This window comes from Alosa pseudoharengus, unplaced genomic scaffold (assembly GCF_046254945.1).
Source record: "Alosa pseudoharengus isolate Yale_2024_CS ecotype anadromous, Long Island Sound unplaced genomic scaffold, YU_APseudo_1.1 YU_APseudo_1.1_scf_16, whole genome shotgun sequence".
Taxonomy (NCBI): Eukaryota; Metazoa; Chordata; class Actinopteri; order Clupeiformes; family Clupeidae; genus Alosa; species Alosa pseudoharengus.
Genome location: NW_027468630.1, coordinates 4,588,052 through 4,612,469, shown reverse-complemented (window position 1 = coordinate 4,612,469; position 24,418 = coordinate 4,588,052). Strand labels below are relative to the sequence as shown.

The 24,418-nt window shown below is 38.1% G+C and overlaps 1 protein-coding gene across 3 annotated transcripts in view; it reads right to left on the bottom strand.

The window, feature by feature from the left end:
• LOC143125382 (uncharacterized) overlaps nt 1-24,418 on the bottom strand; it is an 84,156-nt gene that overhangs the window by 45,701 nt on the left and 14,037 nt on the right. For 2 of the 3 annotated variants that reach the window (XM_076286788.1, XM_076286790.1), the window contains 3 exons: nt 23,052-23,114; nt 7,095-7,133; nt 6,939-6,986 (listed from right to left, as the gene is read on the bottom strand). In XM_076286788.1, the coding sequence (XP_076142903.1) occupies nt 6,939-6,986; nt 7,095-7,133; nt 23,052-23,114 (150 nt within the window). The remainder of the gene's footprint in view (nt 1-6,938; nt 6,987-7,094; nt 7,134-23,051; nt 23,115-24,418) is intronic. The other variant, XM_076286789.1, reaches the window with a different exon arrangement.

Sequence of the window (24,418 nt, the reverse complement as noted above, 5' to 3'; positions counted from 1 at the left end):
ACAGCGCTATTGAGCTAGCTGGAGGCAGCCTCCACTGTGCAGATAGAACCGCTGTTGATTCCGGTAAGACCAGAGTTGGGTTTTTTTTTGTGCATTTATGTAAACAAAACGTGATGTACAGACACTACCATCACCAAGAGTCAATGCTCAGCTAACTTAGAGTATCTCATGGTTAAGTGTAGACCTTTCTGTCTGCCCAGAGAGTTTACATCAACTGTAGTAACAGCAGCTAATATCAGTGTTGTAGTACTCGAGTCCGAGTCATGAGCTAAAGTTAGAGACTCGTGACTTGACTTGGACTTGAGCACTGAATGACTCGAACTTGGACTCAGACTTGTGCATTCGGATCGCGATGACTTGTTAAGGACTCAACTTTTTTTTTTGTAATATACAGCGGGGAAAATAAGTATTGAACACGTCAACATTTTTTTCAGTAAGTATACTTCCAATGAGGCTACTTGCATGAAATTTTCACCAGACATTAGTATAAACTCAGATAATCCACCCATATAAAAAAATCCAAACATTAAAGTCCATAGGTAGAGTTATGTGTAATAAAGTGGAATGACACAGGAAAAAAGTATTGAACACGCCTGCTGAAATTTCTTGTGGAAAAGCCTTTATTCGTAATGACAGCTTCAAGGCATTTCCCGTATGACGAAACTAACCAGTTACAGTATTCTGGTGTGATTTTGGCCCATTCTTTTCAACAGATAGTCCTTTTAATATTGAAGATTCCAGGGGTCCCTCTTGTGAATCCTGATTTTTAGTTAACTTCCAAAACTGTTCAATTGGATTGAAGTCAGGGCCTTGATTTCCTTTCTCTGAAACCAATTGAGAGTTTCCTTTGCTGAATGGTTTGGATCATTGTCCTGCTGGAAGGTCTAGCCATGTCTCATCCTCATCATCCTGGTGGATGGTCAAGATTCTCCCAGACCAAAATGACTCAATTCATCATTCCTTCAACTGTATGAAGTCTGCTAGTATCATGAGATGAAAAACAACCCCACACCATGATGCCACCACCTCCAAACCTCACTGTTGGTAGGGTATTTTTAGGGTGATGCACAGTGCCATTTCTCCTCCAAATATGGTGTGTAGTATGACATCCAAAAAGTTCAATTTTGCTCTCGCCTGACCAGAATACATTCTCTCAGTATTTCATAGGATTGTGCAAATGTTGTGTAGCAAACTTTTAACGAGCTTTGACATGTTTTTCTTCAGCAATAGAGTCATGCGGGATGAGCGTGCATAGAGGCCATGGCGGTGATGTGCATTACCTATGATTTTCTCTGTAACAACTGTACCAAGTCTTTCTGGAGCTTTCTCCGAGTGGTCCTTGGCTCTTGGGCTACTCTTCTGACTATCCTTCTGACTTCCTGGTCAGAAATCTTGCAAGGAGATCCTGTGCATGGCCAGTTGATGATGTAGTGATGTTCCTTCCACTTGCAGATAATGGCTCCAATACTGCTTGCTGGATGCTTCGGAGGTTTTGATGTGCATCTGTAACCAGTTCCATTGATATGTTTTGCAACAATAAGGTTGCAAAGGTCTTGGGAGAGATCTTTGCTTTTACCCATTATGAAATGTTTCTTGTTTGACACCTTGGTAACAAAAAACCTTTTTATAGCCCACCAGTATGTACTAACCCAGCTTATATCAATTTGCACAGATAGGAGGGATCATTTCTCTAACTACTTATAGATTCCAGTTTGTTCCTTGCCATTTCTTGCCTTTGAGTACTGCTTTTTCTTAGCGTGTTCAATACTTTTTCCCTGTGCCATTCCACTTTTTTACTCATAACTCTACTTTTAGACATTAATGTTTGGGTTTTTATATATGTGTGGATTACTAATACTAATATTAGTATTATTAAGTTAATACTAATGTCCAGTGAAAATTTCATGCGAATAGCCTCACTGGAAGTATACTTACTGAAAAAAATATTGACGTGTTCAATACTTATTTTCCCCGCTGTATCATAAGGCTATAATTGTAGTATGTCATTAGGCTATAATTTGGTATATGATTTTAATATCTAAATTATTTGTAATAGGCCTACTAATTTTAGTGCAAGGGAATGTTACTGCTTCGTGTCATACATGGCACGTCACATCATGTTCACGTGCAAAGCAAACTAACTTAACTTTATCAGCACCAAAATGCCTGGAGACATGGCCGCCGGCATGTCATTGGAGTATTGTCAGGCAATACTAGTTCTCATACATAACATGATAACATCACCTAAGATTACACTCAGCCTAGGCTAAACATCACACACTGCTGCTGGACCGCATCAATAGCTGATTATCGTGACTTGGTGAACAGTGTTTTTTTCTAACTGACACAAGAAGCGAGGTTCCATTCAATCATTTTCGTTTGGGGTGTGCCCTTCCCTGCTTCTGTCTGTTAATTTACAGCAGGCCATTATCGGATCGAAAGGGAAAAAAATAAAGTTTCCCCGATCAAGATATAGCATACTTCTTAATTTTGGTGTCATAAAATATAGAAGCATAACATTAAATTGTAGCCTATTAGAGTGTCCATAGAGTGTCATACGTGTCTGCGCAAGTGAAACTGACAAACTGAACCTCTCGTGGGTAGGCCAGAAACTTTAAAGGAACCGTATGTAAGAAATGAAATTCAATTAATCATAAAATGGCCCTGATTTGTCACTAGACATTAGGAAATCATGCTAATTTCAAATACTTATATCACTGACAACAGTAGTCTGGCCAGGATATCGTCATTTAAAAAAGTGAAGTTGCAGCCCTCAACTGATGTTGATGTTTACATATTTGTGTTTTAGCCTGATCCGCCACCCTCCACCTATCTAGTAATCAAAAAGTCAGTAGTGTTTCGGCATCTGGGTTGCCAGCTCTGCTCTAGTTACCACATGTGCGGTGTACACCGCTCTACAGTATTTTGAAAGTGATTGTAGTACCAGTTTTGGCCAAAATCCTACATACGGTTCCTTTAAAACCACGAATGAAGTGGATTACTGTTACTGTTTAAATGAGCGATTTGATAACCTAATCCACTGCACGAAAAAAAAAGGAAATAGCAACTTGTTCTAGTTCTAACAGGTGAATTTCGTAGCAAATAGTAGCCTATGGCGATGGCAGCTTAAAAACATTTATTTCACTCATCTCGCTGAAATGAACGTAGAATGTGGCCTGTTGCGCAAAGAAATTAATTAGGGAGATGATCTGCATCTCCGTTAACCGAGAGCTAGTTTTCATCTCCTTTGTTGATGTTAAATATGTCTCCATAGTGTCAGTGAAGTGATAACATTATGCAGTTGCAGGTAGCCAATGCTCTGCCTACAGAGTACAATTGTCAGCAGCCAGTAACAGCATAATGTGACTTAATGGCCTGTGTGATTGGGATGTGGATTGCTTCATTTTGATTATAGGCTATGGTATTGCTATGGTATGGTATTCTCTCCGATATAATAAATACAACACATTGGGTTTAGCAAGAAATTTGGTAATACTACTTTCACACAAGTGATGGCACCCCTGCTTGGAGACAGAAGATTGTCCGTTTTGCTTTTAAGGATTTCATCTGCAATGGGGAAAAAACGGAATGACATGTATGCTTACTTAAGTGCTGGACTTGGACTCGACTTCATCAATAGGGACTCAACTCGGACTCGACGTGGATCAATAGTGACTCGACTCAGACTTGACTCGGATGAGTAGTGGACTCGACTCTGATTTGGAATTTTTTTTAATGACTTGGACTTGACTCTGACTTGAACACTGGGAACTCGAACCTGGACTCGGACTCGAGGCATAGTGACTTGACTACAACACTGGCTAATATATCTCCAGATGCTAATGCTAAGATTGCCATGAAAGAACTGCATTCTGCCATCAGTAAACAACAAACTCTGCATCCCGAGGCAGCCTACATTGTAGCGGGTGACTTCAACCACTCAAATTTAAAGACTGTACTGACTAAATTCCATCAAAATGTATCATGCCCCACAAGAGGAGAAAATATTTTAGACTATGTGTATACTAACATCGCTGAGCCATACAAAGCCATTCCCCTCCCCCACCTAGGATACTCTGATCACCTGTCATTGTTTCTACTGCCCAAGTATTCAGCACTCATTAAACGTGTGAAACCAACAGTGAGGACAGTCAAAGTGTGGTCAAGGGAGCTGATTTAGCACTTTCTGCGTTTTGAAAACACTCACTGGAGAGTGTTTGCAACTCAGGCCACCCATGACTCCCACACAGACATTAATTCATATGCCTCCTATGTTTTGGACTGTATCAACTCAAACATCAACAGTGTCACCACCCTCAAACAGATTACCACTTTCCCTAAACAGAAGCCATGGATGAACAGTGAGGTCAGACTCCTGCTGAAGGCACGAGACATCGCATTCAGATCAAGTGATGCTCAAGCCTATAACTCATCCAGGGGTAACCTGAAAAGGGCCATCAAATAGGCCAAGCACAACTGCAAGCTAAGGATTGAGGATCATGTCAAGAACAACTCGTACCCCCGACACATGTGGCAAGGCATCCAGGCCATCACAGATGACAAAACTACTAACTCCACCCCCTCTGTCACCAACACCTCCTTGCCTGATGAGCTGAACCACTTCTGTGGCCGCTTTGATAGGGACAACAAGGATGTGGCCATCAAGATTGTGGTCTCTGCAGATCACCAGCCCCTCACACTCTCCACCACCGATGTGTGTGCAGCACTGAGCAGGACTAATGCACGTAAGGCTGCTGGTCCTGATGGTATCGCCGGATGTGTACTCAGGACCTGTGCTGTGCAGCTGACTGAGGTTTGGACTGACATATTTAATCTGTCCTAATCTGTGTCTAAAAGGCCTAATCAAAGCGATGGAAGAGGAGAAGCGAGATAAACAGCAGGAGACGGGTAACGATGGGATGGGGGCAGAATGATTAAGGCGAAGAGAGAAAGAGAGTTAGTGAGATAAGGGAGAGAGAAAAGGGAGAAATGAAGCAATGGGCCTGTGTCGAAAGGAAATCAAGGAAAGAGCCAAAGAGTGCCTACAGAGAGAGAGAGAGAAACCCACCTCCAGATACAGGTGCACCTTATAATGCAATTAGCCTAACCAGGCCCAGCCCTGCCCGTGCACTGACAGGCCAGGACTCAGGACACAGGGGGTCGTAACAGTGGTGCACTGACAACAACCTGGCTCTCAACACCAAGAAGACCAAATAGCTCATTGTGTCTAAGCTAGCACACACACCCCCATTCTCATCAACGGGACTGACGTGGAGCATGTCACCAGCTTCAAGTTTCTGGGTGTCCACATCTTTGAGGACCTCTCTTGGACCATCAACACCTCTACCCTGATCAAGAAGGCTCACCAGCGTATCTTCTTTCTGAGGAGACTAAAGCAAGTCCACCTGTCTCCTCAGATCCTGGTGAACTTCCGCTGCACCATCGAGAGTATCCTCACCAACCGTGTCAGTTTGGTACGGCAACTGCTCTGCCTGCGAGGGTGGTGAAAACTGCCCAACTGGTTCCTCACTGGTTCCTCACTCCCCTCTATCAAGGCCATTCAGGGCAAGCGATGCTTGCAAAAGGCGCGCAGCATCATCAAAGACTGTTCTCCCCAACCACAGATTGTTCATCCCCCACTCCCCTTCGGGAGGCGTTACAGATCTCTCCGCACCCGAACCAGCAGGTTCAGAGGAAGCTTCTTTCCTGTGGCTGTCAACCTACTGAACTCTAGCTCTGCATCCCGGTGACAACCAACCAAGTCCCCCACCGCCCCTGCCTGATGCATCCTTGCCTGTGCCTGTTGTCATTTTCCAGACTGGCATGCACATTGCCTAAATAACAATTGAACCGACAAAGAAACAACTGTTCAGAAGGCAAAGGCAAATTATTTTGCTGCTTTGATGCTTGGATCGCTCAAAAAGCATTCAGTCATTCTTTGTAATCAAAGAATTGTTTCCCCAACACAGGATGGAAACTCACTTGGTGAATAGAGTCTGGCCACACTCTGTTTCCAGCTGATTTCTATTTGTATAGAATTTGCTTTTCCTACGTTGCTTCCTACTGCATCACTAACCTTGCAAGCTGATAATAACCCCTGCTGACAGTAAGGGAACTGCCAGCCAAAAAGGAATGTTTTTACTTTTGATGTATAACTTTACTATCGTAACACCCCCAATTATCACCACTTTTGTTTGGAAATTCTAAAACAACAATGTTTTTTAACACTTCAAAATAACATTTGCTAAATGAACCTTACATTTTCCAGTAGCCATATGTGTGTAGATTTGAACAAAATCTGGTTTGGTTCTTAACGGGAGCATTTACTGCCTGAAATATCCAATTGTTTACCAGGCTCGGAGTTATAGTGTTGGCCTGATGGGTCGCCTATTTACGCTGTTTCAACGGCACATGAACGGTTAGACCGAGAATTCTCGTCATGAAATTAAAATTCCACTGGAGCTCCAAGCGGAGGTGTACACGCAGCCTTACAACACTGTTTACAGCTCTTCAAGTCACTGTAAAATGTCATTTTTGGTACATAGCTAATTTAGATACACCTATGGTGTGGGTGGTTGCGTTTCTTTAGGAGTCCGCCGTCTTGGTTTGTATAGAAATGGATATTAAGTGACACATACACGCAAGATGGCGGAAATACGGGACCGATGGTAATAGGAGTTCCGATAATTTTCTTTTTCAAACAGAAAATCTGATGTTTGCTATTCATTTTTGCTATTACTACTTTATTGCTTCATCTACCACTCATTTCAACGTCATCCACACTGGTCACTGATTCGTCCTCCATCCTGGTGCAAATGTGTATACAATAGGGTGATCAAACTGTAGTGTTGGTGAGAAAACACAATAAAACAGACAGGTGAAACCAGGCTAGAAAATCCATTGAATATGGAGTTAAACACTACAGTAGAATTACTTACTTTGCTTTGCGGACTTCCTCTCTGTAATGAGTTTCCATGTCTTCTTCACTGTCAATATTGGAAAAAGTATTCATTTTGCGCTTTAAGCATTAGAATTAAATTACAAATAATATTTTGTATTTTTCTAACACAAAAAGATAGTGTAGTCTACCATACCTTTTATTGCGGCTGATCTTAATATCTCCAGATTGTCTTCTACAATTAAATGTGAATTTAAGATAAATCAAGCCATTATCACTGTCTACTATCATACTATATATATATATATATATATATATTATATTACTGGTTGTCATAATTTTTCACAACTTTCTTTATTAATAATCCCATTTACAATCTTAATAGACAATGACATCATAATAACACAACACCACATTACATTTATAGTTATAGCGCTTTTCTCAACACTCAAAGTGCTTCACATGGAAGGGGGGACCTCACTAACCACCACCAATGTGTAGCACCCACCTGGGTGGGCACGGCAGCCATTATGCACCAGAACGCTCAGCGCACACCAGCTTGAAGGTCAGTGGGCGGTAGAGCTTAGATCGGGCCCAAAAAATCAAGCCTGACCCTACCCGAGCCCGTGCACATTGTGCCCGAGCCTGACCCGGCCCGACACATTAACTGTAATTATGAGCCCGAGCCCGATTTAAACCCAACATTTTTTAAATACGTGGGCCATTATAACTGACGTTCTCAACTACAATTCCGAGGTGTTTGAGCTACAGAAATCTGTTTAGAATTATATTAATGAATAATGCAAATGCAACGGAGGATGAAGAATGTAGGCTAAACTATGTTTGTTTATTCAGAATGGAATGGATTGCAAATGAATCCGAATGAAGAAACGTCAAAGCGTAAAATTATGTCCCTGCAGCAAAACTCAACGCATTTCTCTGTGAGGGCTTGCCTCGCTCTCAGGTGTATGCTTGGAGAAGTGACAAAAGAGGACATTGAAGGCTGGCTATCATTATTTCTGTCATGGCAAGCCTGCTTCATGTTCATCTTAAAGTCTTTTTGCTGTCATAGGTGAACATCGTGCCCACTTAATGCACGCAACAAAGCATACCTGACAAATGCATACCTCCGACTTTTCTCCAAACTTGCTCTAAGTTATTTCTCCTGTTTTCATTTTTTTTCTTTACATCTTCAAGCTTCACGTTGCACTTAAGCTACACAATAGGCCTACAGCACAGCAGGCCCGGTGTGATGCGTGCGAGTGGAGAAGCTGCGCATGACACGTGTTGCGCAGATGACACTACAAATGACATTTTGTAACTCTGAGCCTAACTTGTATAACGTTGTATACACTTGTTACTTAGGCCTAATTTGATAAATATAGTCTGACTATGGTTTACCTTTAGCTCCCCACCCAAGTAGGCTAATGATTTAAAAAAAAAAAAATGCTTGATCAAGGACCCGGCCCGGCCCGGCCCGAGGATAGTGGCTGGAAATATCGGCCCGCGGGTCGGGTCGGGTCAAATTCGGGCTCGGGCAGAGAATCTAAAGTCTTGTGGGCGGTAGATTACACGATTTGAGCTATAACTTAGCACATAACCTCCTCCCGACCAGGTTTGGTTGACAGCATAAGATACCATGGTGATATAGCGACACTAAAACAGATCCACTTTCGTGTCACAGCATACCCTGGCTTTGAGCTAACCCACTTATCGAGATTCGTAATATACCCCACAAGCCAGGATGAGCAGTCACAGATTCATCAAGCCAGGTGAAACCTGTCCTGGATAAGTGCGCGCTCACGGCTCCCTCAAATAGACCCTGCCACCGATCACAGATTCACGATGGCAACTTCATTGCTTCTTCTACGGTGTAAAGTAGGTAGCGATAGCCTTTTCACAACAGCAACACCTCTGTTTAGGAGAATATTGCAACTAGTGTCACGACCACCACACGCGAAATGGTTGCGCTGTTCCCGTGATGTCGCATGACAGGTCGGGAATGGCGAGTATAAAAGTTAATTAATGACAGTGGGTCTAGTTATATGTGATAACAATGTGTAGTGGACAGTGGAATAACTACTGGTTTCCGTTTGTGGTGACAGCTGATTGAGATAAGGGATGAGATTAAATAGATCCTAGAACTTAGCCTGGTCTGGAGCAGGCTAGCTCCACAGAATAAATAGGCATGGTGACTTATACCATAACATATCCTGCTGCCCCCTATCCGCTTTTGTGCAACTGGATCACAGATAAATTGAGCCAGGATAACCAAGATATCCCGGCTTAATCCCTTATCCTAATTTTGTGCAATGGGCCCCAGGACACAGGAAGTAAACAAGAAGAGCAAACGTGATGGAAAAAAACTAAACAGGAAAAACAGAACAGGAACGGATCCTTACATACACAGCAAAGCACAGACGATTTTCGGTTTGGTTTGGGATTTAATGTACCGTTTAATTGGACCGTTATTATTGCTATGGTAATGGTTCACTATTAAGTTCCTTGTAGTTGAAAGAGTGTTCGGATTTCCACCTGCTTATTGTGCTGTGTTTAATGAAAATCGTATTGCGTAGCCAAGCCTAAATTGAGTTATTTTTTAATGATGTTTAAATGTAGTAAGCCTAGTAACTACTTCAGCCTCTGGCAAGCTCAGACGGGGTGGCAAGCGACTGGTATATTGAGAGCAACGTGTTGGAGACCCATGGTGTACTTTTCATTTGCAACTATTAAACCAACCAACTATAAAATATTAAGAAGAGCTTGTTTATTTCATTGAGTTAGATCGAAACAATGTCTTCTAGTGCTCGTGGACTAATAGGCAATTATTAACCCGACTTGTATTTTGGGGACGGTGTTACATGGCAACTGGCTCCCATGTTAACTAGCTGCTTCTTTGACAGATGTGGCTGCTTGCAGATTTGTCACTTTCTGATATAAACTAGAGACGAACACAAATATGCATGACCTGTTTAAATGTCAAAATTGCCTATAAATGGGAAAATGCACTGTACTGTTCTTCCAAGTCTTCTTATTACAGTGCATGAAAATGCACTGTACTGTTCTTCCTAGGCATCTTCTTATTAGAGTGCATGAAAATGCAGTGTACTGTTCTTCCTAGGCTTCTTCTTCTTCTTATCTTCTAACGCAGTTAATGCAGCTTCAACCATTTAACGTAGAAACTTCATTCAAACAGCATTGCGTAGGTCTTACTTAGGACATGGGTGCGTTGTAGTTTTCAACTTTGTAACTTTTATACATTTTAAACTATTAATTAAAAACTATTGAAAATTTCCCCCATAGACTTAACATTGGGCTGATGACATCACAACAGGGCATTAAGCAACTAGAAAAGCATTTCCTGAAGGAAATACAGTGCATGAAAATGCAAAAATATAACGTAAAATATCATACAGAGTAAAAACAAACTATATTGGTTGCTAAGTAGATGAGGTTTAACCCTTTAGGCGCCAGAGGTTTTTTTCCGAAACGATCAATTTTGACATCTTCATTTCAAAAGGCTATATCTTAAAAGTGATAAGAGATAGAGACTTTCTGTAAATTAGAGAAATATTAAGGATGACCCAAAGTTTATGTAGAGATTAAATGTTTATATTAGGGCTGTCAAAATAACTGATTAATTTCGATTAATTAATTTGAGAAAAAATAACTGATTAAAAAAATTAGTGCAGATTAATAGATTCCGTATGACCTTTGACCCCGAGCCGTTCTATCCAGTAAAAATTAGACTGTAAAATGAGGAGAGAGAAGCCTGGATCATTGATTGGAACATTTACTTTTAAAAAACGGCCTGATGGTGATAAAAATAAAGTGTTGAAAATAAAGTCCTCTGCAATGTCTGCAGCAAGGAATTTCATATCACCGGAGTTCATCAACTCTATAGTCGCACATCAATGAGTTTTTTAACTTTAATGTCACTAATGCTGATTATTTAATGATTAATTTGAATTTAAATATTTAAAATACTTTCACAGCAAAAATTATATATGCGATTAATTTAGATTAATTAATCACAGAGTATGTAATTAATTAGATACATTTTTTTAATCAATTGACAGCCCTAGTTTATATCTAATTTGCATATTATGACGTCATATGGTGGTGGCCATCTTGGATTATAGAATTTTCATGAAAAGTCGCATGTTTGAATGATAAAATGCACCACTTCTTTCCCCCAAAAATGTCCCTCACCTTCTGTATGCTATATTGCACAATACTGAATGCTCAGGTAAATAGTAAGTAGTGAACAAACTGTGTAAATCATTACTAATAAATGGCAGAAACAAACCAAAGGCATGTAGCGGTGGACTGGCCTTTTGCTGTACAGATTTTCCATTTACTACATACAGTAGGCACTCTGATTCCATGTATGGGGCACATATATATTATTCAGATGACACAAACACAAGTAGACAAGACCTGTTTAGTTCAAAAGCTCATTTGCCACGGCAAGGCACAGATCAGGAGTGAGATGACGAGACAAGACAAGAGACAATGTTAGTATTTTTTTTCTTTTTGTTGTTTTTGTTTATGTTTTTTTGTTTTTTTTCTTAGCTGACAAAGACACACACATCACAAGGACATGAACACACAAAAAGGAACACATAGTGTACTGTATGTCCTAAATGATCAGGGAAGTAGATAGCAAATCAACAGTGTAAATCATTACTAATAAATGGCTGACATTTATTTTTTATGTAGCAGGCCTTTTGCTGTAGAGATAATGACTCCCTATCCCTATCCATACAGGGCCGGCATTCCCATCATCTTGTGATAGACTATGCATGACCTAATGTGTGTGTGTGTGGGAGAGGGAGAGGGAGAGAGCGTGTCACCACCTCCACCATGCGAGCAGCATGGCCAGATCTGCCTCGCGCGCACCGAGTGGAGAGAATTTGCGCAGCTCGGACTAGGCCTACTGTCATTCTCATTGCGACTCCCCACACTGCCACTACGTTCCCCCCTAACTGTCCTATGAGCACTTCGACCTCGTCTAACATACCCAGTGGCATTAGACAAAGGCTCCACCACGTTACTGTCGCCGCGATTGTGGAGAGGCACGTTCAGGAGACAGAAGCTAGTGCTATGGACATTATGCTACCTCCACTATACTACCTCCAGCCTCGTTCGCCACACCACTAACACCCTGCTAACTTCCCGATGAACACTCCGAACCCGTGAAACATTATTCCCACCAGTGACATTGGGCAAACGATTCAACGTTTGTGCTTGGTGTAAGCTAAACTATGGAGTAAACTCTCACTTTGTCCAGCTGCATCATTGCAAGGCAGGGACGCATCTGAAGCCTCACTAAACAATTCACCGTCATTTTCTGAAGGCAGATATTCCCCTTCAGAATCAGGGTCCGCGAATAGAAGACCCAACACTTCATTTCAGGTAAACTTTTTTGATGCCATTAGACGATAATCTAATGCAAATACTCGCTGACGTTGACAATATCGCTCTGACAAAGTGGCTCACACGCACACTAGCTCCGGTATTTCACGCACTGATTCAATGCTCTGTAACTTTATTAAGATTTGTTTAAAGCGTGACCTTTTTCGGACTCGGGGATGACGTATGACATGTCTGCCATCTAGTGGAGTGGAAGTCGAACGAAATATGACACCCTATTTGACTAAATCGGCCGTTTTATTCAGTACCGCATCTTGTCGACTATAGTCGCCTGTGGCGCCTAGAGGGTTAATATAGTTGGAATGACTGAACAGTTTAAATAGGTGGATACTTTAAATGGTTAAATTATTTAGGTAGATAGTTGACGATAACTGACAATTGGAATGGCTCTAATGTTTGCTAGCAGTTATGCTAACTATGTTAACAAAGATAATAATGCTAACAAAGTTACTATGGTAACTAGCATGCTAACAATATTAAAATGCTAACTATGCTAACCATATGACTTAGCTAACCTAGCTAATCATTTTAGTAGTTATGTTAACTATGCTAACTAACATGTTAACTATGTTAACCATGTGACTTAGCTAACTTAGCTAATTATTTTTTAGCAGTTATGCTAACTAGCATGCTAACATGCTAACTATTCTAACCATGTTATTTACTTAACCTAGCTAATCATTTTTAGCAGTTATGCTAACTATGCTAAATAGCATGCTAAAATACTAACTATATTAACCATGTTACTTAGCTAACTTAGCTAATCATTTTTAGCAGTTATGTTAACGATGCTAACTAGCATGTCAAAAATGTTAACTATGCTAACCATGTGACTTAACTAACTTAGCTTATCATTTTTTGTAGTTATGCTAACTATGCTAACTAACATGTTAACAATGATAACATGCTAACTATGCTAACCATGTGACTTAGCTAACCTAGCTAATTATTTTTAGCAGTTATGCTAACTATGCTAACTAGCATGCTAACAATGCTAACTATGTGAACCATGTTACTTAGCTAACTTAGCTAATCATTTTAGCAGTTTTGCTAAAAATGCTAACAATGTTAGCAATGCTAAAATGCTAACTATGCTAACCATGCTAACTAGCTACAGTGGGTAGGAGTCATAGTTGATGACAAGTAACAGTTATAATGGCTGAACAGTAAAAAAGTTCAGTAGTTTAAAGGGTTAAATTGTTTAACAGTGAAATATTGTAGTGAGGACTTTTATTTTGAAACAGTTTTTGGCAGAGGAAGCAGTTGAACAGGATGTGTAGTCTTAATAGGGCCAGTTTGTATGCTTAAAGCCTGAGACTGGCAGTTGATGCAGTTGGCCCGAACACCTGCCATAGGATTCTAATTGCTTAATCATAATGTTAAGTCAATGGGGAAATTTTGATTAGTTTTTAATTAATAGTTTAAAAAGTATAAAAGTTACAAAGCTTAAAAATACATAGCACACATGTCCTAAGTAAGACCTACGTAACATAGTTTGAATGAAGTTTCTACGTTAAAAGGTTGAAGCTGCATTAACTGAGTTAGAAGAAGAATAATAACTAGAAAAGCATTTCCTGAAGGAAATACAGTGCATGAAAATGCAAAAATATGATGACTTCATATGGTTAAATTATTTGCTTGGTAGATAAGGTTTAATATAGTTGGAATGACTGAACAGTTAAATTTTTTTATTAGTTATGCTAACTAGCATGCTAACATGCTAATTATGTTAACCATGTGACTTAGGTAACTTCGCTAATCATTTTTAACAGTTATGCTAACTATGCTAACTAGCATGTTAACATGCTAGCATGCTAACTATACTCACCATGTGACTTAGCTAACTTAGCTAATCATTTTTAGCAGTTATGCTAACTATGTTATCTAGCATGCTAACATGTTAGCATGCTAACTATGTTAACCATGTTACTTAGTTAACTTTGCTAATCATTTTTAGCAGTTTTGCTAAAAATGCTAACTAGCATGCTAACATGCTAGCATGTTAACTATGCTCACCATGTGACTTAGCTAACTTAGCTAATCATTTTTAGCAGTTATGCTAACTATGTTATCTAGCATGCTAACATGTTAGCATGCTAAGATATTAGCATGCTAACTATGTTAACCATGTTACTTAGTTAACTTAGCTAATCATTTTTAGCAGTTTTGCTAAAAATGCTAACTAGCATGTTAACATGCTAGCATGCTAACTATGCTAACCATGTGACTTAGCTAACTTAGCTAATCATTTTTAGCAGTTTTGCTAAAAATGCTAACTAGCATGCTAACATGCTAGCCATGCTAACTAGCTACAGTGGGTAGGAGTCAAAGTTGATGACAAGTAACAGTTACAATGGCTGAACAGTTAAAAAGTTCAGTAGTTTAAAGGGTTAAATTGTTTAACAGTGAAATATTGTAGTGAGGACTTTTATTTTGAAACAGTTTTTGGCAGAGGAAGCAGTTGAACAGGATGTGTAGTCTTAATAGGGCCAGTTTGTATGCTTAAAGCCTGAGACTGGCAGTTGATGCAGCTGGCCCGAACACCTGCCATAGGATTCTAATTGCTTAACGGCAGTCTTAATAGAGCCATATTGTATGCTTAAAGCCTGAGACAGAGTATATAGTTTAAAAGTTAAATGTAGATAGTGTAATGGATGTTGATAGACAGAAAGTTGAATGGATGTTGATAGGCAGATTGTTTAATGGATGTTGATGGATAGTTTAATGGGTGGATGAGTGAATGGTTTGAAGAGGATGAATGGATAGAAAGTTGGAGGAAATGTGTCTTATATCCTTGTAGAATGGAGAGACAGAGAGAGTTGGTCTAGTTCAGTAGAAAGCAGTTGATACAGGTGCAATCAGTTGAACTGATTCTTTGATGGGGCCTAGATGAGCAGCTGGAAGATGATACCAGGTGCAAATCAAGTTAATTAGTCCATTGTGATGTCATCAGCCCATGTTAAGTCTATGGGGAAATTTTGAGTAGTTTTTAATTAATAGTTTAAAAAGTATAAAAGTTACAAAGATGAAAAATACAAAGCCCACATGTCATAAGTAAGACCTACGCAACGCAGTTTGAATGAAGTTTCTACATTAAACGGTTGAAGCTGCATTAACTGCGTTAGAAGAAGAAGAATAATAAGAAGAAGAAGCCTAGGAAGAACAGTAGAGTGCATTTTCATGCACTCTAATAAGAAGAAGAAGCCTAGGAAGAACAGTAGAGTGCATTTTCATGCACTCTAATAAGAAGAAGAAGAAGCCTAGGAAGAACAGTAGAGTGCATTTTCATGCACTCTAATAAAATGCCTTGGAATAACAGTACAGTGCATTTTCATGCATTGTAATAATAAAATGCCTTGGAATAACAGTACAGTGCATTTTCATGCACTGTAATAAGAAGAAAAAGAAGAAGAAGCCTAGGAAGAACAGTACAGTGCATTTTCATGCACTGTAACTAGAAAAGCATTTCCTGAAGGAAATATAGTGCATGAAAATGCAAAAATATGATGAGTTCATATGGTTAAATTATTTGCTTAGTAGATAAGGTTTAATATAGTTGGAATGACTGAACAGTTAAATAGGTTAATAATTGAAATGGTTAAATTATTTAGGCAGATAGTTGACGATAACTAACAGTTGGAATGGCTCCAATGTTTGCTAGTAGTTATGCTAACTATGTTAATAAAGATAATAATGTTAACCAAGTTACTATGCTAACTAACATGCTAACAATGTTAAAATGTTAACTATGCTAACCATATGACTTAGCTAACCTAGCTAATCATTTTTATTAGTTATAATAACTATGTTAATTAGCATGCTAACATGCTAACTATGCTAACCATGTGACTTAGCTAACTTAGCTAATCATTTTTAGCAGTTTTACTAAAAATGCTAACTAGCATGTTAACATGCTAGCATGTTAACTATGCTAACCATGTGACTTAGCTAACTTAGCTAATCATTTTTAGCAGTTTTATAAAAAATGTTAACTAACATGCTAACATGCTAGCATGATAACTATGCTAACCATGTGACTTAGCTAACTTAGCTAATCATTTTTAGCAGTTTTGTAAAAAATGCTAACTAGCATGCTAACATATTAGCATGCTAACTATGCTAACTATGTGACTTAGCTAACTTAGTTAATCATTTTTAGCAGTTTTATAAAAAATGCTAACTAGCATGCTAACATGCTAACTATGCTAACCATGTGACTTAGCTAATCATTTTTAGAAGTTTTGCTAAAAATGCTAACTAGCATGCTAACATGCTAACTATGCTAACCATGTGACTTAGCTAACTTAGCTAATCAATTTGAGCAGTTTTGCTAAAAATGTTAACTAGCATGCTAACAAGCTAGCATGCTAACTATGCTAACCATGCTAACTAGCTACAGTGGGTAAGAGTCATAGTTGATGACAAGTAACAGTTACAATGGCTGAACAGTTAAAAAGTTCAGTAGTTTAAAGGGTTAAATTGTTTAACAATGAAATATTGTAGTGAGGACTTTTATTTTGAAACAGTTTTTGGCAGAGGAAGCAGTTGGACAGGATGTGTAGTCTTAATAGGGCCAGTTTGTATGCTTAAAGCCTGAGACTGGCAGTTGAGATCCAGGTGGCCCGAACACCTGCCATAGGATTCTAATTGCTTAACGGCTCTATTGTGATGTCATCAGCCCATGTTAAGTCTATGGGGAAATTTTGAACAGTTTTTAATTAATAGTTTAAAAAGTATAAAAGTTACAAAGATGAAAAATACAAAGCCCACATGTCGTAAGTAAGACCTACGCAACGCAGTTTGAATGAAGTTTCTACGTTAAACGGTTGAAGCTGCATTAACTGCGTTAGAAGAAGAAGAAGAAGAAGCCTAGGAAGAACAGTACAGTGCATTTTCATGCACTGTAACTAGAAAAGCATTTCCTGAAGGAAATACAGTGCATGAAAATGCAAAAATATGATGCGTTCATATGGTTAAATTATTTGCTTGGTAGATAAGGTTTAATATAGTTGGAATGACTGAACAGTTAAATAGGTTGATAATTGAAATGGTTAAATTATTTAGGCAGATAGTTGACGATAACTAACAGTTGGAATGGCTCCAATGTTTGCTAGTAGTTATGCTAACTATGTTAACAAAGGTAATAATGTTAACCAAGTTACTATGCTAAGTAGCATGCTAACAATGTTAAAATGTTAACTACGCTAACCATATGACTTAGCTAACCTAGCTAATAATTTTTATTAGTTATGTTAACTATGCTAACTAGCATGCTAACATGCTAATTTTGTTAACCATGTGACTTAGCTAACTTCACTAATCATTTTAGTAATTATGCTAACTATGCTAACTAGCATGCTAACATGCTAACTATGTTAACCATGTGACTTAGCTAACTTAGCTAATCATTTTTAGCAGTTTTGCTAAAAATGCTAACTAGCATGCTAACTAGCATGTTAACATGCTAGCATGCTAACTATGCTAGCCAAGTTACTTAGCTAACTTGGCTAACTAGCTACAGTGGGTAGGAGTCATAGTTGATGACAAGTAACAGTTACAATGGCTGAACAGTTGAAAAGTTCAGTAGTTTAAAGGGTTAAATTGTTTAACAGTGAAATATTGTAGTGAGGACTTTTATTTTGAAACAGTTTTTGGCAGAGGAAGCAGTTGAACAGGATGTGTAGTCTTAATAGGGCCAGTTTGTATGCTTAAAAGCCTGAGACTGGCAGTTGATGCAGCTGGCCCGAACACCTGCCATAGGATTCTAATTGCTTAACAGCTCTATTGTGATGTCATCAGCCCATGTTAAGTCTATGGGGAAATTTTGAACAGTTTTTAATTAATAGAGAAAAATACAAAGCACCCATGTCCTAAGTAAGACCTACGTAACATAGTTTGAATGAAGTTTCTACGTTAAACGGTTGAAGCTGCATTAAGTGCGTTAGAAGAAGAATAAGAACTAGAAAAGCATTTCCTGAAGGAAATACAGTGCATGAAAATGCAAAAATATGATGAGTTCATATGGTTAAATTATTTGCTTGGTAGATAAGGTTTAATATAGTTGGAATGACTGAACAGTTAAATAGGTTAGTAATTGAAATGGTTAAATTATTTAGGCAGATAGTTGACGATAACTAACAGTTGGAATGGCTCCAATGTTTGCTAGTAGTTATGCTAACTATGTTAATAAAGATAATAATGCTAACCAAGTTACTATGCTAACTAGCATGCTAACAATGTTAAAATGTTAACTATGCTAACCATATGACTTAGCTAACCTAGCTAATCATTTTTATTAGTTATGATAACTATGCTAATTAGCATGCTAACATGTTAACTATGCTAACCATGTGACTTAGCTAACTTAGCTAATAATTTTTAGCAGTTTTGCAAAAAATGCTAACTAGCATGCTAACATGTTAGCATGGTGACTTAGCCAACTTAGCTAATCATTTTTAGCAGTTTTGCTAAAAATGTTAACTAGCATGCTAACATGCTAGCATGCTAACTATGCTAACCAAGTTACTTAACTAACTAGCTACAGTGGGTAGGAGTCATAGTTGATGACAAGTAACAGTTACAATGGCTGAACAGTTAAAAAGTTCAGTAGTTTAAAGGGTTAAATTGTTTAACAGTGAAATATTGTAGTGAGGACTTTTATTTTGAAACAGTTTTTGGCAGAGGAAACAGTTGAACAGGATGTGTAGTCTTAATAGGGCCAGTTTGTATGCTTAAAGCCTGAGACTGGCAGTTGATGCAGGTGGCCCGAACACCTGCCATAGGATTCTAATTGCTTAACGGCCGTATTGTGATGTCATAATCATAATGTTAAGTCTATGGGGAAATTTTGAGTAGTTTTTAATTAATAGTTTAAAAAGTATAAAAGTTACAAAGCTGAAAAATACATAGCACCCATGTCCTAAGTAAGACCTACGCAACGCAGTTTGAATGAAGTTTCTACGTTAAACGGTTGAAGCTGCATTAAATGCGTTAGAAGAAGAAGAATAAAATGCCTAGGAAGAACAGTACAGTGCATTTTCATGCACTGTAATAAGAAGACTTTTGGAATAACAGTATAGTGCATTTTCATGCACTATAATAAGAAGACTTTTGGAATAACAATACAGTGCATTTTCATGCACTGTAATAAGAAGAAGCCTAGAAAGAACAGTACAGTGCATTTTCATGCACTGTAATAAAATGCCTTGGAATAACAGTACAGTGCATTTTCATGCACTGTAATAAAATGCCTAGAAAGAACAGTACAGTGCATTTTCATGCACTGTAATAAATCGGATAACAGTAGAGTGCATTTTCATGCACTCTAACTAGAAAAGCATTTCCTGAAGGAAATACAGTGCATGAAAATGCAAAAAATATGATGTAAAATATCATACAGAGTAAAAACTATATTGGTTGCTAGGTAGATGAGGTTTAATATAGTTGGAATGACTGAGCAGTTAAATAGGTGGATAGTTTATATAGTTAAATTATTTGCTTGGTAGATAAGGTTTAATATAGTTGGAATGATTGAACGGTTAAATAGGTGGATAATTTAAATGGTTAAATTATTTAGGTAGATAATTGACGATAAATAATTTTGGTGTACACAGAGTTTACTAAAAGAAAAGTTTTGAACTCACTTGTTTTTTCTGCTCGCTGCCATCTTGCCATCTTGCAAGGAGTGAGTTGTCCAAAATCTTTCTTTTTAGTAAACTATGTGTACACGAACAATGTTCTCAATGCTCGATTTCATATGTAGAGACATTGATGATGCTTCGATCAAAGTTTCATGTTATGTCGAGCCTTCTTAGTGTTTGAAAAATAGCGATTTTGACGCGACCATGTAGCCTACTAAACTAAAGTTTGACTCGGGTACGTTTGTAGCCTATTTCAGGGACATTCCAGAATTAGAGGACATTTTGACATTTACACTTCTAAAATAATTATTTTCTATTTTAACATTTTATGTTGAATATTTAAGAAATATAGGTAATAAACTACTAAATTATATGATTTTTCAAGCTCAGGCATCAACAGTACTTTTTCCACCTCATATGTTTTATTTGCTGTGTACATGTAGTTACGCAACCCTGTTACAAATACAAAATAGCATGAAAAAAGTATAATTTTAAAATATTTTTCAGTAAATTCTTTTTCATTCAATAAAGGAAGTCATTTTACACTGAATAGTCATATGATTTCAGGTAAGATTGTTAATATATATTATATATGTTAATTAGACTAACTATCAAAGGCTTAATTATCTTCCATTTGAACAGTGACACAGTTTTTTTTTATAATTCCAGTATCTATTCTCAAATATGCTCAGATACATTGTGCATATAATCATATAAGCTGTTCTAAGGACTATTGATGTAATTTTTTGTGTGATAGCAAAATTACTTACCATTATTTATCCTTATTTTAATAAAAATGTTTTTGTAACAGGGTTGCAAATTGAGTCATAACATCATAAATCTGTAGAAATCCATTAGAAATTCTGATATTAGGCCTATCTATTGCAAATAATCACAAATATCTAACCAAAATGTGTTTATTTTCAGCTGTATTTGAATCTCAACATGTATTGTAGCACACTATGCTGCAATGACGCTGTACTAACAGAAGAAAATCTGGCAATTTATTTAAAATATGTAAATAATGTTTAATTATACAAATAAATTCATTTTTATAATTTAACTCAGCATATTTAATCATAAATATATCATAGTTAAAGGAACCGTATGTAAAAAATGTAATTCAATTAATCATAAAATGGCCCTGATTTGTCACTAGACATTAGGAAATCATGCTAATTTCAAACATTTATATCACTGACAACAGTAGTCCGGCCAGGATATCGTCATTTAAAAAAGTGAAGTTGCAGCCCTCAACTGATGTTGATGTTTACATATTTGTGTTTTAGCCTGATCCGCCACCCTCCACCTATCCAGTAATCACAAAGTCAGTAGTGTTTCGGCATCTGGGTTGCCAGCTCTGCTCTAGTTACCACATTTGCGGTGTACACCGCTCTACAGTATTTTGAAAGTGATTGTAGTACCAGTTTTGGCTAAAATCCTACATACGGTTCCTTTAACAAAAAATACCCTGATAACTATGATAATAACCATGTTACTTTAATTAGAGTAACAGGGTTGCGAGTAACAGGGTTGCGAATTAATGCTAATATAGCATCTACCTTATGAACAGAAGCTAGCTGTAAAATGTAGCTATTTTACCAAGGTACCAATGTAGTTATACAAATACAGAAAATAAAAATTGAAATTATTCAACATTAATCTTAAAACATGAGTAAAAGGGTTGTGTGGTTAAGCTTTACGTACTCAATTATCCCAGAAAAGTTTAAAAATATATTAAAATTGGAAGAGGACACTCACCTTTTGTCTACCCATGTTTTTTGAAAATGATTGGATGATGTCATTTCTTGTTTGTAATATGACATAATATTTGAACCATTTATCAGCCAGGCAAAAATGGTATTGGTAACAGGGTTGCGTGCACATTCGGGGACACAACTTCATGGCACAATAAATAGTATTCAAAATATGTTATAATCAAAGAAATTCTTTTTTACAGATACAATAGATACGTATCCACAAAATACTGCAAAAGATAATATATTAAAGACTTATTTTAGCTGTTCAATTTGGTTTAAAAGTTGTTCATCAGGAGCCGGGGACAGGATAAAAACCCCATTTTAAGGGGTGTTCCAGAACTAATCGGTATTTTTAATCATGTAAAGGAACCACTTTTCCCCAGCAGATTATTATGTTTTGCTTTATGACAGTTTCACTTGCAGGTTATGTGAACATTTTTGTTATTTTGGACTTGAGTATTTGAAATATCAGGGGGGAGGGACACCAAATGTCCTCTAATGGAATGTCCCTTCAAGTGACAAAATCTATGACTAAAGTTTAGCTGAGGATATAACATCCTACTCCACTGTGACTTCGTTCGTGACACTCCTGTTAATAGGCTAAACTAGAAAGAGCTAAAATAACTCACACCAACCTTATTTGCGCCTTTTATTCACATTTGCTCAAAGATTTCATAAGTATAAGCTCTTTTCGCTCCCTACGTTGATGTATTCCAATCGGTCTACTTCGGGGGCGGGGACGTAGTAATTGAAACACCATGCCTGGGTAACATAATCGCTCTCAGGGACGTCCTCTGTTCGCAGGTTGGTCGGCTGCCCAACCTCCGAAGTAAACGAGCGTGAATCAACCTATTCCAGACGGAGTACTGTAGGGAAAAGAAATCGAGCGGAAGTACGTAGGCAGGCCGAGGCCAGGCTACTAGGAGTCCAGAACTAGTGCCAGTTTTGATGTGTGACTGCTTCCGTAATTCTAACGAGGCAGCGCTTGAGAGGTTGGTTGCTATATAACTCCTAACCACTAGATGGGAGAATTTCTTACACAGGGGGCTTTAAAAATATAAAAGTAAAACAATAGATTAATTTAACCATGTAATATAATCAAAAACATTCAGAAATGTTACATATAATTTTAATTAAAAGATAGGTTAAAGAAAACTTTTTTGTCGTTTGTTTCCACAAAGGGTCAAAACAACAACAATAATAAAAACTTATATGAATAACACTTTTGGGAGTGCAGCTTAAAATTCTTAAACATGTCAGGAGATACAAGGAATACAAAATGGCAATGGATGTAGACTGAACAATAAAATGACTTACTGTGCTTTGTTAAGTTCTTCCTTAAGGCTGATATTCTCCCTCTTTAAAGCTTCATATTCATTCCTACAATTCAAAAAAGGAAGGGCAGTGAGTATCAAGCCATGGCTACTGTAATGTCTTTGCTGTGCATGAGAGGTGGAACATTTGATGCTATACTAATCAGCTAACAATGCATCAGAAAAATCGTAAAACTTTAACGAAGAGTTGCCATTGCTGCTGCTGTGCTGAAGAGATGTGGACGGCACGGCAGGGCACGTCCAATGAAAATAAATTAACGCAAATTCAAATGGACGCCACGGGCAAACCATTTGAGATATTGACCTGAAACTTCAGATTCCCTCGTTTGGTAACATAAGGCATATTTTCACCGCTTTTCAGCAAAATCTGAGAGGTACCATGTACATGATAACAGCCAAAATCGGGGTTTCACTTGGAATGACCCAATTGGCATGCGTAAGGTAATGGTAAGTTAAAAGCAACGACTGAAATGCAGCGTTGAAACCATAGGTTGAAACACGTGTATGAAACTTATTAAATATGCAAACACAGATCCGGTATAAACACTGACACCCCCCTCCCCCCTCAAAAAAAAAATCTCCCGTTTTTGGAAAGCTAAATGTTGACAGGTATGGGGTACTGTATATGAAGTGTAGGCCTATTGTGGGGCTACTGTCACATGCTTGTCACATGTCCACAGGAGAAGTTAACTAGGAACATGAAATGTAATAAAATGTATAAATTGTCATGTCTTGATTGATTCACTCTGATGGTCTCACTACAACAATGGTCAACTGGGTAACCTATTTAAAGGTGCTATAAGCGATGTAACATGGTTTCTAAGCTTTTTTTGTCACATACAGCTAACATCACCTCACCATCCGCTAGCTGCATGTGCCCCGAATACACTGTAAAAACATGTGGTCTCCGTGGACAGCCTAGGTTCCAAAAACGGTGACAAAACAACTGTTCCAGCAAATCACCAACGAGATGTGCATTTGGGAGAGTTTCAATTGCACAGAAGGGAGGGGGAGGTAGTAGCGAGCTCGCTCTCTGTTTTGTTTGAACGTCAACAGAAGTGATGTTACCCTGCATCACTGATATGACCTTTAAGGGAAGTTGGCACAATGTTCCAGGTGTCATTCTGTAGTCAGAACTCCCATACCCCAGGAGTGTAGCCTTCATCCTCTGAGTTGAGTATATTCATACTCTAATTGTTTCTGCCGACAGCGTGAAGAGGACACTTGCTGCTATCAACACCGTAAAGCAGCAGGCCCAGGCAATAAGTGGTTCCTGAGTAATCCGGTTTTGAAATTGCAACACATTTCTACATAGCCTCATTGGGGCGAAATTATAATGTATTCTAATGT